This window comes from Brugia malayi (genome assembly GCF_000002995.4).
Source record: "Brugia malayi strain FR3 genome assembly, contig: Bm_v4_Chr3_scaffold_001, whole genome shotgun sequence".
Classification (NCBI taxonomy): domain Eukaryota; kingdom Metazoa; phylum Nematoda; class Chromadorea; order Rhabditida; family Onchocercidae; genus Brugia; species Brugia malayi.
The window spans coordinates 6,782,022-6,794,160 of NW_025062477.1; the positions used below are offsets into that span (position 1 = coordinate 6,782,022).

General features: G+C 31.6%; 1 protein-coding gene across 1 annotated transcript in view; it reads left to right on the forward strand.

Moving 5' to 3' along the window:
• Positions 1–1,673: 1,673 nt before the first annotated feature.
• Bma-dys-1 (Uncharacterized protein) overlaps positions 1,674–12,139 on the forward strand; it is a gene marked incomplete at both ends in the record, with an annotated part of 40,026 nt that continues 29,560 nt past the window's right edge. Inside the window, 12 exons of the mRNA XM_043080222.1 lie at positions 1,674–1,743; positions 3,611–3,750; positions 4,079–4,236; positions 4,639–4,791; positions 5,145–5,260; positions 5,607–5,953; positions 7,403–7,579; positions 7,802–7,893; positions 8,242–8,412; positions 8,962–9,088; positions 11,180–11,280; positions 11,596–11,719. Coding sequence (XP_042936156.1) covers positions 1,674–1,743; positions 3,611–3,750; positions 4,079–4,236; positions 4,639–4,791; positions 5,145–5,260; positions 5,607–5,953; positions 7,403–7,579; positions 7,802–7,893; positions 8,242–8,412; positions 8,962–9,088; positions 11,180–11,280; positions 11,596–11,719 — 1,776 coding nt within the window. The remainder of the gene's footprint in view (positions 1,744–3,610; positions 3,751–4,078; positions 4,237–4,638; positions 4,792–5,144; positions 5,261–5,606; positions 5,954–7,402; positions 7,580–7,801; positions 7,894–8,241; positions 8,413–8,961; positions 9,089–11,179; positions 11,281–11,595; positions 11,720–12,139) is intronic.

The window sequence follows — 12,139 nt, forward strand, 5'->3', positions numbered from 1 at the left end:
TTACTAATGAGCAGTATCGGCTTTATTATTCCATCGCTAATAAGCATATATCTTTTCTTCCAGGATAAATACGGCATTTTAAGAACGTGCTCGAGAATTTAATCTGACTTTTATTACGTATCTCTGAAATATTTTGATTTTATTTTCAAAATTAAATTATGTGTGGATTGAAAATGATGTAAAAGCTCGAGGAATTGGTAGTGGGTTACCTTATACAAGAAATAAAGTTAAAATTTTATTAAACTTTTTGCAGTAAGTTACTGTCACTATCGTAAATGTTCACGATAAAGGGAATGATACTTCGGCGGCAACGATAAAACATGTGATTTCAGATTTTTAGATTATCTTTCAGTTCCGTTAAATGTGTCATCGATAAGAAATGCTCCTATTCAGCTAAGAGATCATATGTTCTAGTATACTGATGACTGTAATAGCTGTGGAAAATGATACTTCCAAAGTAAGCAGTATTCAGTGAGACCATAAAGTAGGGAAGATGAATGACTGATATGAGAGATTTTTTTTGAATCCGAATTGATCGGTAAGCTTGGGAGTATCTCACCGACTGATTACTTTTAGTGTTGTATTCAATTTTGTATTTTAGTCTTTAAAGATAATTTCTATAAAAATTGAAAATGCAACTGTAATTGTGTTTTGATTCCTACTTGCAGTGCAAGGAATCTAAAATGCAGTATGGTTATCAAAAGTCCATGAAACAGTGATGGTAGTGAAGAAGGATGAAAATTAGAATTAATTCTGTCGTTCGTAGGAATAAGCCGAATATGAAACGAATAGAAAATCTGAAGGACAAATCCGGTCAAGAAGAAGTGAAATAAAAAGTAATCGTTGAAAAGTAAAAAACATTCGAAAATGAGTTCTTTCTTTTTTTTTTTCTCTGAGATATAAAATAAATGAGTGATTAGTGAAATGTTTCAGAGTAATTGAAAAGTAATGAATAGCAAGTTAATGTTTTATTGCAAAAGAACGAAAGTTTAGAAATTGGGCATCAAACTGGTCAGATGATGATATACTTCCAGCGGCTGATTATTACAATCATTAGTTGGTAAGATGAATGCAGTATAGTCGACTAACACTGGGAAGCTTGAATTCGACAGTCTCGAGATCTTGCTTTAAAGAGGGTATAGAACAAAGAGTAGTGCTGGTAGAGAAGAGTAATTGTGAAACAGAATATAGAATATGAAAGAAACAGGAAAGCCGAGCAACGACAGCACGAGAATCTCGAACTCAAAGCCTGAGATATTGAAGAGAGCATAGGTGGAGAGTGAAATAAAGGGATGGTAGGGAAGGAAATGGAGATTGGCAAGGTGGCAGTTTGCTTCCCTCCTCGCTTTCATCTTATTGTCCTCTCAATTTCCCTGGTATTTCCACTCGTCCACCACTACTATCACCACTAACCAACCGTACCCGATCGCCATCACCATCTCATATCATTGTCATCAACAACACCACCACCTCATCCCGCTACCATCACCTTTATCGTCATCGTCACTGTCACCACGACCTCCAATATCATCATCATCGGATTCTTCCCACCAACAATATTGCGGTCAATTAGTGCGTGATCGCCCAGTCTGTCTGTCCGTGTAGGTGTGTGCACTCCCCGTCAGTTGTGTGGTTGCCGTTATTAGTTGTGCGCACACACACTTATCATATAAATGCTCTTCTCGGGAAGTTCTTCCGCAAAAGTCAAAAAGGATGAGAAAAAGGAGAAGAAATTGGAGAAAGGTTTGTTAAATTTGCTTCCGTTTAGTCGAAGCTTTCTCTAATTAAACAATCCACCGATTATCGCTATTAATTATAAAGTAATTATATCTTCAGGTATCACATATCATTTGTCATTTGTCTATTTCTTATCCTCTATCTTTCTTCACTTAAAGCTTACTTCGCATTAAAAATCTTAAAGCGATACGCAGGAACGATTAACTGATAATCAATTAAGATTTCATCAATTAAAAATCATTATATTTTGTTAATGTCGTTGTTCACTCAACACATTGCACTACTTTTTCCTTGAAAATAATGGGAACCTTAGTTTTTTGGAAGCATTAGATGGAAAAATTTGTTATAGTAGAATGCTTCTTCCAAGTAAAATAACTTTAGCTAATTTATCTTCATCATGAAGTGGTAAGCACTGCTCCATCATATAAATTTATGAAATGCGATTATTTAAATGAGAAAGAGTACATGTGTTGAAAACTTGTTAATCTATTTGATTAGATGATCTTATCAAAAGTGATCCTACTTCCTTCTGCGAAAGCAATATTTTTAGGTTCAATAGCGCACATAGTTAGATATTAAATTTTGAAATAAACTTCAGCATCTCAAGTGATTTAATTACCTGAGATGCTGCTAATGAAATGATATTTATCAGTAGGCATTTTGCAGAGTTTAAGATTAGCTGTTATATATATGCAAAAATATTGATATTTGAAAATTAAATCCTTTTCTCACCCTTTCATTTGGCAAAATCACTAATAACCGAGCTGAATGAATAGTTATTCTTTAGCAATTCTAAGATATCAAGATAAGCCATTTTTCCATCATTGTGCCTTTTTTACAGTTCTGTGAGTTAATTAAATTTAGTACCGTCAACTGTGTAAAGTGAAAAGCTACCGATTCTGTGCTGATTACAATCACCAGAATTGTCATTTGCCGATCAAATGTTTATAAAACGACGGCTTAAAGAATCATTCTAGCCTTAACCGACCTTCTGTCTTAGTTTGTTTAAAGTTTCCGAGAGTATTCCGTCTTATTACACTCTTATGCAATCATTTTACTTTCTATTATTTGGGAGATCAATACAAATGTTGATGAAAACAAAAATTGAGAGTTATAGATTATGCAACGATGCGACTTGTTCATTAAGCCAGAAAAAAACTTATGTTTAATGGGTCAACAGACAGCTGTTTTATTTTTCTAGAAACTCAACTTTTTTTTTCAAGAATTAATTTCAATCATTAAAAATTTCAGACTTATTGTGTGAAACAGAATATAAGTTTTAATAAGAAAAAAATTTTCTAAATTTATTGAGTGGACTAAAATTGTTTAATTTTATTGACATTATAGACTTGATTATTTTTGGTAGTCTATAGTCTAAAAATTAATGCATCGCTGTTATAAACTTCATCTTATCAATTTAAGTTAAATTTTGGCCTAATCGAAAAGCAAACATAAAATGCCGTATATGTTTTGCGGCTTACAAATTAGCTTTTTCCATCTTAAAAAATCATTCTAATTATTTCACCTGATTAAATTCCAAGATTAATTAATTTTTGTCTCATGAAACTTATCGAATGACCCAATCAAAGATTATGAGCTTAGAATTTGAGATAAGTATATCATGACATCGATATCAAATTTTTTAGGAATAACTCGTCGTCTAAAAGCACTAATGATTCATTCTTTTGGTCCATTTTCTGATTGGGTTAGAAGGGTTTTTAGGAACTATGAATTATGGTTATTAATATCTTTCATTGTCACTGAATGGAATTTAAGTCAGAATAATTCCAAAATCATTTTTAAATTTCACACAAGAATTACTTGAACTTTTTTACAAAAGGACATGGAATTAATTAAAGAAAATGATTTCCAGATGATCGATACGATATTCAGGAAGCTGTATTTATGCGCTGGGCAAATTCATTGGCTGATGGAGTAGTGAAAGAACTAAACGATATTTTTGATACAAAATTTCTATCTATTTTTACGCGACTTATTACGGGCGATTTATTTGTAAGTTTTATAAATGCTCTTATTTAAAAATTTGATTGCATCGGAGCACAAATTTTTTGATGAAATTTGTGAATTCAGTTAATTCAATTTGATTCAGAAATTTCCAAATTTAATCTATTTCCGTCTTTCTTGATTCGAAACTAAAAAAAAAAGCTAGAGACAAAAAGTCAGTATTGAATGGATAGATCAATTTTAGAAAACCCATGGTTACTTTGTGACGTGCTCGATAAACATGTCCGACACTTAACATTGAGTTAATATCGATTGCTTGCTACACTAGATGAATTGGTAGTTTGCATCCTGATATCATTCATATATATATATTCAGATAAGCTCGGGTTCTCGAGTACAGGATATATCAAATGCGTTTCGCCTTGTCGATAATGATGAACGTTTCAGCCAGATAAGCGTCAACGAACTTGTTGATGGAAATCCTCGAGCTGTATGTTCCGCTGTTTGGCAGCTTGTACAGGTTTTTTGGAAAAGGTCAATGCTTGAATTATATAAAAGTTTGAACTTTAGCAGATTTTATGATTTAAAGTTTATCTTCTATCAAGAAGGAATGATATGATAAGCAGTACTGAACACATTATGTTTTACTAATTTGTTTCCAACTTCACAATTTGAATTTTATTCCTTCCCCTCTAATTAATATGATGAGTTAGCTTAAATAAATCACTCTTAATTTTTGTCACAAAATACTTATTGTTGTAGTAAAAATCCTATATCTTAATTTATTCATCGTACTGACAAAGTTTTATAAATAATTTTAAATATTGGGATTTTTCTTCTATTACTAAAACTTTGATAGCTTCAATATAAAATAAATTTTTGGTTCAAATGACTGATTTGTAAAAAACTAAATTGCTCAATCTTATCGAATTTCAGATTCGCTCCAGCTGATGTTCGTGATCAGAAAATGGCTGAGGCACTGAAAGATTGGTGTGTTGAACGAGCGCAACGCTTTGAAGTGCAAATTAATGATTTCATCTCATCATGGAGAGATGGCTATGCTTTAAATGCTATTTTACTATCATATAAGTTAATCTTTCTACACACAGTTCATCATAAAATATAATGCAATTTGGACTAAGCCCAGTTGAAACATTCAGTAAAAGGACTGAGGGTTGGATTCTAATAGTTCAAGATTTCATTGTAATGTCAGAATTCTTGATGGTAGAATTTGAGGCGCGTTTAGTATGGAACTTAAGTCAATGTGTAAAAACGACAAAAAGGAAATTGATAGTTGTTAACTCAAGGATATAAGGCAAATTTGAATTATTCTTGGGACAGGAGAAGTAACTTATGGAGTAGAATAAAGATTTCCAACCACCTAGGAGACCTTTCGTAAGATGTACGCATTCAATCTTCAGCTTGCTTAATCTTATTTTTAGCCCAGAACTATTCAGTATGAATCAGATACGTGACATGCGGGCGGTTGATCGCATTGAACATGCAATGAGCCTAGCCGAACGTTATGTCAATACTCCACGTCTTCTTCATCCGAAAGGTTTCTCCTCCTTCACCTACAAGAAATTTACAATCTGTTAAAGTTATAGCCTCTAGCCTTCTCGAATAACAAGGCAAAATATTTCTCATGAATTATTTCTTATATAATTACTAAGTATGGGGAAGCAGTAGTTCTGGCCTTGACCTCTACTTTCCAACACTCTTTCAATTTTAGCTGTCTCTCGGTAGAAAGCTTTTTCATTCTTTCTATTTCCTTTTTCCCATTATTTCATATTTTATGCGAATGATCAAATATCAAGTTAAACAGTACTTAGAATGAAATGGAATTAAGAAAGGAGAAGAGGAATGTAATGTGGTATTTTATGAGATAGCCAATTATTTTTCAGATTTTTCCAGCGAACGTTTGGATATGAAAAGTGTTGTATGTTATCTCATGGTACTTTATCTCTCACTCACAACTGGAGTTCCATCACCGGAACCGGAACCTCAGTCTCATCCTGAACTACAATCATCTGAACAAGCTGCAGAATCATCGGAATCTTCTAAAAGCACACAAAGCCCTGAGATAACTAACCAAAAGGATGATATAAAAAGCAATTTTCAATCCATGATAGATTCAGTAATGCAACCGGTAGAGATTGCTCATGCTGAGACGGAATATCCGGTGCGAAGAAGTCCCGAACAATCTTCTTCTGCCCCATCATCCAGAAGGCACTCACAACTAACCAACGAAGTTAGTTTAACTAATCCTGAAATCTATGCACACTTCAGTAAAAAACTCATTAAACCAAGAATTCCGGGCAGAGCTATGACATCGATGCAAATGTCTTCACATTCTGCCTTGCATACTTCAAGCTCAGATTTAAGTGCAACTGAACGTTAGGTATTATGCAAGATGCTTGATGAGCCAATAATTGAATAGATCTAATCTAATTTTGTTCATCAGACAAGCCAATCCTACATTAATAGTTCGACTACCAATACACCATTCATTGTCTTTTAGTGGTCATTTGAAAAAAGTTAGATTTAAAAAATGAAAGTCTCGATTTCGAACTAAAAAGATTTTTTCTCAACAAAAATGAAAAAAAAAAAAAACTTGCATGTATAATTCTGCAAATATTACTCGAGAACTCTAATCTGACATCTTTGATCAGCTGTCATTTCAGTTCACTCATTCATTCACTTGCTACTCTGAAATTTTTTTGTAGTAATAATCATTAAAAAAATTTATGATTCCAATTTGTCGGGAAAAACTTTAAGAAATAAATCTTTATGGAAAAAATTGTCACGACAAGATTTTCCTCAAAAAGACTTGAAAGATTCAAAATTTTATATTTTTACAATTAACAATCTTCTGTCTAAAGCTGAATTACAAATTAGAATGAAACAATGCACAGAAATTCACTTATGGCCACAAATCGAAATATTTGGAGCAACATTTGAAACGTTCAACTAATTTAAACTCAAACTCTTTGTTATTGAAAAATTATTCCTTTTCATAAATTTTTTGTTTGTAATGCCAACAAAAACTGAAATATGTTTTATGCAATGTTTTTAGTATGCTTTTAAATTGATAATTTTGAGCGCAAGACATTTAAGAAGGGATTTACATCAAACTATTACAGTTTTTTGCAGTTTCAAAAATTCATGAATTCCAGCTGTAATGCAAGATTTAGGAAATTTCATGTACATGCTTCAAAGTTGATTGTTTATTATAAAATATCACCGGAGAGAATAAAGCAAGGCAGAACAAGATGATTTGAGTTTCTAATGCTCTTGAGATAATTGCGCTAAGCTTTTGTTGAATTATCAACTCCAGTCTATCTCCAACTCTCACATACACTCCCTTTTGTGCTCTTCATTCTTCTCCCTCAAAATTTAATATGTTACATAGCATGTTATCCTAATTCGATTCGAGATTTTAGCCATTTCTTTTGCTGTATTGCACTTCCAATTTTCTCTTCTATAAATTTTCATACTGCCATTAATTAATAACAGTTTTGACAATGCAAATTAAGGATACTGACAGAAATGTAGTGTCGGTAGCAATAAAAATGCTACAGTTTGTTTGCTGGAAGAAAATGATGAATGTTGTGTCGTCATCTTGACATCCAGACAGTGGTGTCTAAAAAGTTTAGTCACGAATGAGAAGAGGGCTTAATAAATTAAATATTTTTTTGAGAATATCGATACTGGATCACGTAAATCTTCCACATCAAGTCAGAAATCGGCCCGACGACGAGGTAAAGCGATGGAAGAGACGGTTGTCGAATTTGAAGATTGCCTGGAACATGTACTGGCATGGTTACTCGATGCTGAAGAGCAGATTAACTGTATGAAATCTATTGAAAAAGATGATGCAAGTTTTGACTTATGTTTTTAGGATTTAATTGAATTTGGTTTAATTTCATAATCTCATTATTTGAAACAGTGTCTGATGATCCGATCTCTATTTTCATTAATCTCTTTTCATTCATTTCTTCATTTTTCACTAAGATTTGTAAATAGAGAAAGCAAAGTAAGTATAGGAAAGCGATGATTATTTCAAAAAAAATTCGCGAACTGTAGAATCTCATTATAGGTTGAGCTAGTAAAGAGCCAATTCAAGGAGCATGAAATGTTCATGCAGTCACTAACCGAAAGTCAAGATGGCGTTGGTCGAGTACTGCATAGGTCTGCTGTTGATAACTATGCTATTATTGGAATTTGGAAATTTTTTCAAGGAAAATTTCATAAAATAATTCAATAATTGAGCACGCAAGTGTGATAAATATGTTAAGATCACAAAAATTTGTAGTCAATTTTCAGTCAGTTTAAACGGAGGTTTTGAAAGATCGTATGATGTCTAATCTATCTATTCACTGATTAATCTATCATAACATGTTAAACAATGCATGTATAAGTATTAAGCATTTATTTATTCTACTTTAACATTTTCGAAAAAATTTCAACTTTTATCTTATTAAGATGAATTTTTAGAAGTATTACATGTCTCGAAAATTATTTATTTCCAATCTTAAGAGGCCAACAACTAGTGCAAAGAATGGAAGAAGAAGGAGCAGGCGCAATTGTATCGCAATTGCTGATGGTAAATGCGAAGTGGGAGCGGATTAGGGAAGTTGCAATGTCACGACAAAATCAGCTTCAGCATTGTTTGAATACAGCTCAAATCAAGCAGCTCGAATCAATCAGGTTATTATTGATTTTTCGTTTTTGTCTTTCAAATATTTTAACAGTACTTCATATCTGATATGCAATTTTCTTCTGAAAAAGTTTTTCATTACTTTATAATTGATTTTTAATTTCACTCTTAAATAAAAGAATTAAAAATATGTCTCTGGAAATTCATACCATATTTCGAAGTTGACGCAACTATCACGTAACCAATCTCTCTTCTAATGCTTTGTTCATATATTGTATTTTGTTTTTTCCAGATGAAACAATCTTGAAAAGTTTGTCAATCTTAGTGATCTAACATTTGGAATTGTTTTAAGTAATGTGAGAGTAATGTGAGTCTGTTGTGAGAGAGTAAAATTTTATCTATTCATTGAAATAGTATGGAATGTAAATGAAAATTTTTTAAAATTTATTTCATTTAATTTTTCATTAACTTACTTTTCCCTTTGCATAAATTGTAATAAGATTGCACTATAATTTTCCTTAGTGTAATTTATTATTCGGTTCTAAATAATCTGATGATTTTCCGGTTATTTCCGATATTCCATCTTGTTTGTTTTTCAGGAAATGGCTGGATAGTATGGAAGAAGAAATCCAAAATGCGCCACCTCTGACAATGAATCGAAGTGAAATTGAGCAATTAATCAATGCCCATGCAGCAATTCAAGAGCGCATCGAGAATGAACAAAAGGCTAGTTAGATGATTCCAACTAAATTTACTAACTTTATTGTGCATCAGTCTTGCACAATAATCTCATCTCTTTAGGAGTGAAAAATTACAGTAAGTCATTCTCTCAATGGTTGAACAGCTCTAGTAATTTTAAACTGATTGTCCCAGTTGTCACCTCAAGCGCATCAAGCACTTTCTTTAAATTGTTACAAGAGATGCAAGCATAGCATAAGTAAGGCTTGCTGTTTGATTGTTATGCTTTATGCATAATTTAAAGTGTGTAAATAATATATATATATATATACATTCCTGTATCCGTACCAATTACTTAACGCTAGTAAGAAAATTAAAAGCAAAAAATGTATGAAAAATAATTGTTGAATATTTGTACTTAGCACATTTCATATAATAATATTATTAATTGCTTGCTAACTAATACAAAGCGATGAATAGGTCATTGAAGTAAATAGTTTGTGAAATGATTTTCAATATGCAAAGAGTAAGAGAGGGAAATTTTTGAATTTGGAAAGTTTGGAAAGAGTAATTAATTGGATGGTGTTAGCGGACGAGATTTCAGAACGAGTGTAGTTGTAATGTGTGTCTAAATATGTGTACTGGTTAAAACGTGAAACGTGTTCTGCCATACTTCTATGCTCCTTTCAACTCTTTTCAAAGTAACTTGTTTATGGTAGCACTGCAAAAAATTCTTTGGCGATACACGTTAGAGGCCTAATTTCCTTTATGTCACATATTGTATCGTTTTTTATATAATTTATTCTTTCCTAAGTAATAATTTGTTTTCTCTCTTTCCTGAGCAGTATTATTTCAAATATTGTATGATTAGTTTCCAATTATTTCAAGCGCCTGTATTCCAATATAACGTTGTTAAATAGAATTTTGACTATCTTACATTTAAACAGTCGAAATGGAACTGAGCACAGGCAGTGTCAGATTTGAAATGAAATTCTGTACAAAAGGAAAATTCATTTTGTGTTTTGATTGAGCTGATTGAGCATTCTTCGACAAATCAGATTTTTGAGTGAAAAACGAATCATATAGTTTTCTGAGATTTTGACTGAAATGTAACTGTGTGGCAGTGTTTTGTCTACTGTTCTCTCCCTTAAATATCGGGAAATAGTGTTTTAGTAACACTTCAATCCTAATAAGTGTAATTCTTCTGCTGCACTTAATTTACTTTTGAAAAAATATTGAATGCAATCAATTAGCGACTTTTTAAAATGTTTTAAACTTAACATTTCGCACTATTGATGAACTTTATAGCTTGCTAGTAATGATAGCCTAGAAAATCCTAACTCATATATCTTGGCCTATTAGTGTATGCTCTTTTCATCAAGAGAAAAAAAAATCGATAACAAGAAACACTTTTGAGTGATTTTTTTCTTATGAACAACTTAGTTTGGTTGAATTATTTTCCGTTGCTCTGTTTGATTTAGAGAAATTTCCATTTATTTTGGAATTTTTATTTTCATTTAATTATTGCTGGAAAAATTAAAAGGAAAAAATGAGAAATTAAATCGGAGCTTCTCAGCCACTGTTAAATAACAATATTTATCATACCATTTATTACCCTCATATTTCTATGATTGAAATTTCTCTTCAACAAATGTCTTCAATTCGAAATTTTTGATTTCCTTCTTTGTTTAGTAATTTAATTTTTCATTTGATATTGAATTCTGATTTTAGTCTAAATTTTTTCTCAAACTATCTTGGAGGATTTAAATTTTTCTGATTATTTTCTTTCATTATCTTCAAATACAAATATGAGATAGTCTTTCTCTACTTTGCTCGTAGTTAAACTCTTTCATTTACCGGAATTTTATTATAACTGTAAATGTATCCTAAAACTGTATAATTTTACCAAAGAATATTTTCTGAAAAAATCAGGAAAAGCCATCAATGCAACCTAGTATGCCTGTTATAAGCTTCTTTTTTTTTTCATAGTTTTCCCCAAATTCACTAAATTAATTGTTCAATATCGAGAATTCCAGATAAATTAACTTACTCGAAACAAGAGATGTGAAAGATAGGTTACTATATTGTCCCATTTTTTCTTTTTTTAAATTAATTGTTTGAAATAAAAAATAATTACAGATCGTACGAGGCTTATCAACATTTGTAGCTGTGATAGACGAATCAGACTGTCATTTCTCATACGAAAATTTGGAAAAATTGTTGCAGTCCGTTGGACAAAGGTTATTTTTCTCTTATCTTTCTTCAGATTGCTTTTTTCGTTTTTAATTCGTCCAGTGAAGCTTTCTTAGTATTTCAAATATCCATTTCGATAAATGAACTTTCCATTTCTTGAAGTTTTAGGAATTGAAGTAATGGGACAAGAAATTATTAAAGTTAGAAATGTTTTTTTGGGAAGAAGTCTTCACAGTTGAAATTTTTGAAATTCTTTTCTTAAATTATAAGAGCAAGCATGATATCCTAATGAATTTTTGCGTCTTTGCAGATTTGGGACATTATGTTTAGCAAATTTTCACTTTCTCAAATAAATTTTGTAGGTGGATGAGTGTCTGTGAGTGGGCTGAAATGCGCGCGCAACAATTAAATGGTTTATCGGAACTGATCGCTCAATACAACTCGGCTTATGGAAAGATTTTAGAATGGCTTAATAATTGGGAAGAAGTAAGCTTGAACGAATTCTATTTTTCTACGTTTTCTAACAAAGCCAACATTAGCAAATTTTTTCGAATAAGAGGTCAAGGAGGCAAGCATGATATCCTAATGAAATTGTTGGTAAAGTAAAATGAGGGATGGAAGAATTTCAATTCTGATAATTTAAAGATATTTTTCATTTCATTATAAACTTATCAACTCTTCAGTCTTTCCGCGTCCGTGCTAGAATCTTCTGCCATTAACATCCAGAAAAAACGTTTCTTTCATTTTTTATTTTTATCTCAACAAGTCATCGTTCACTATTCAATTGACATTAAATAAATGAAATTAATTTGGAGGAAGAATGGAAGTTAAATAGTTTCAAAAAACATATTTCAATGATTGATGTGTTTAATGACTTGTTGCATCTTTGCATATCTTTTTCATTTA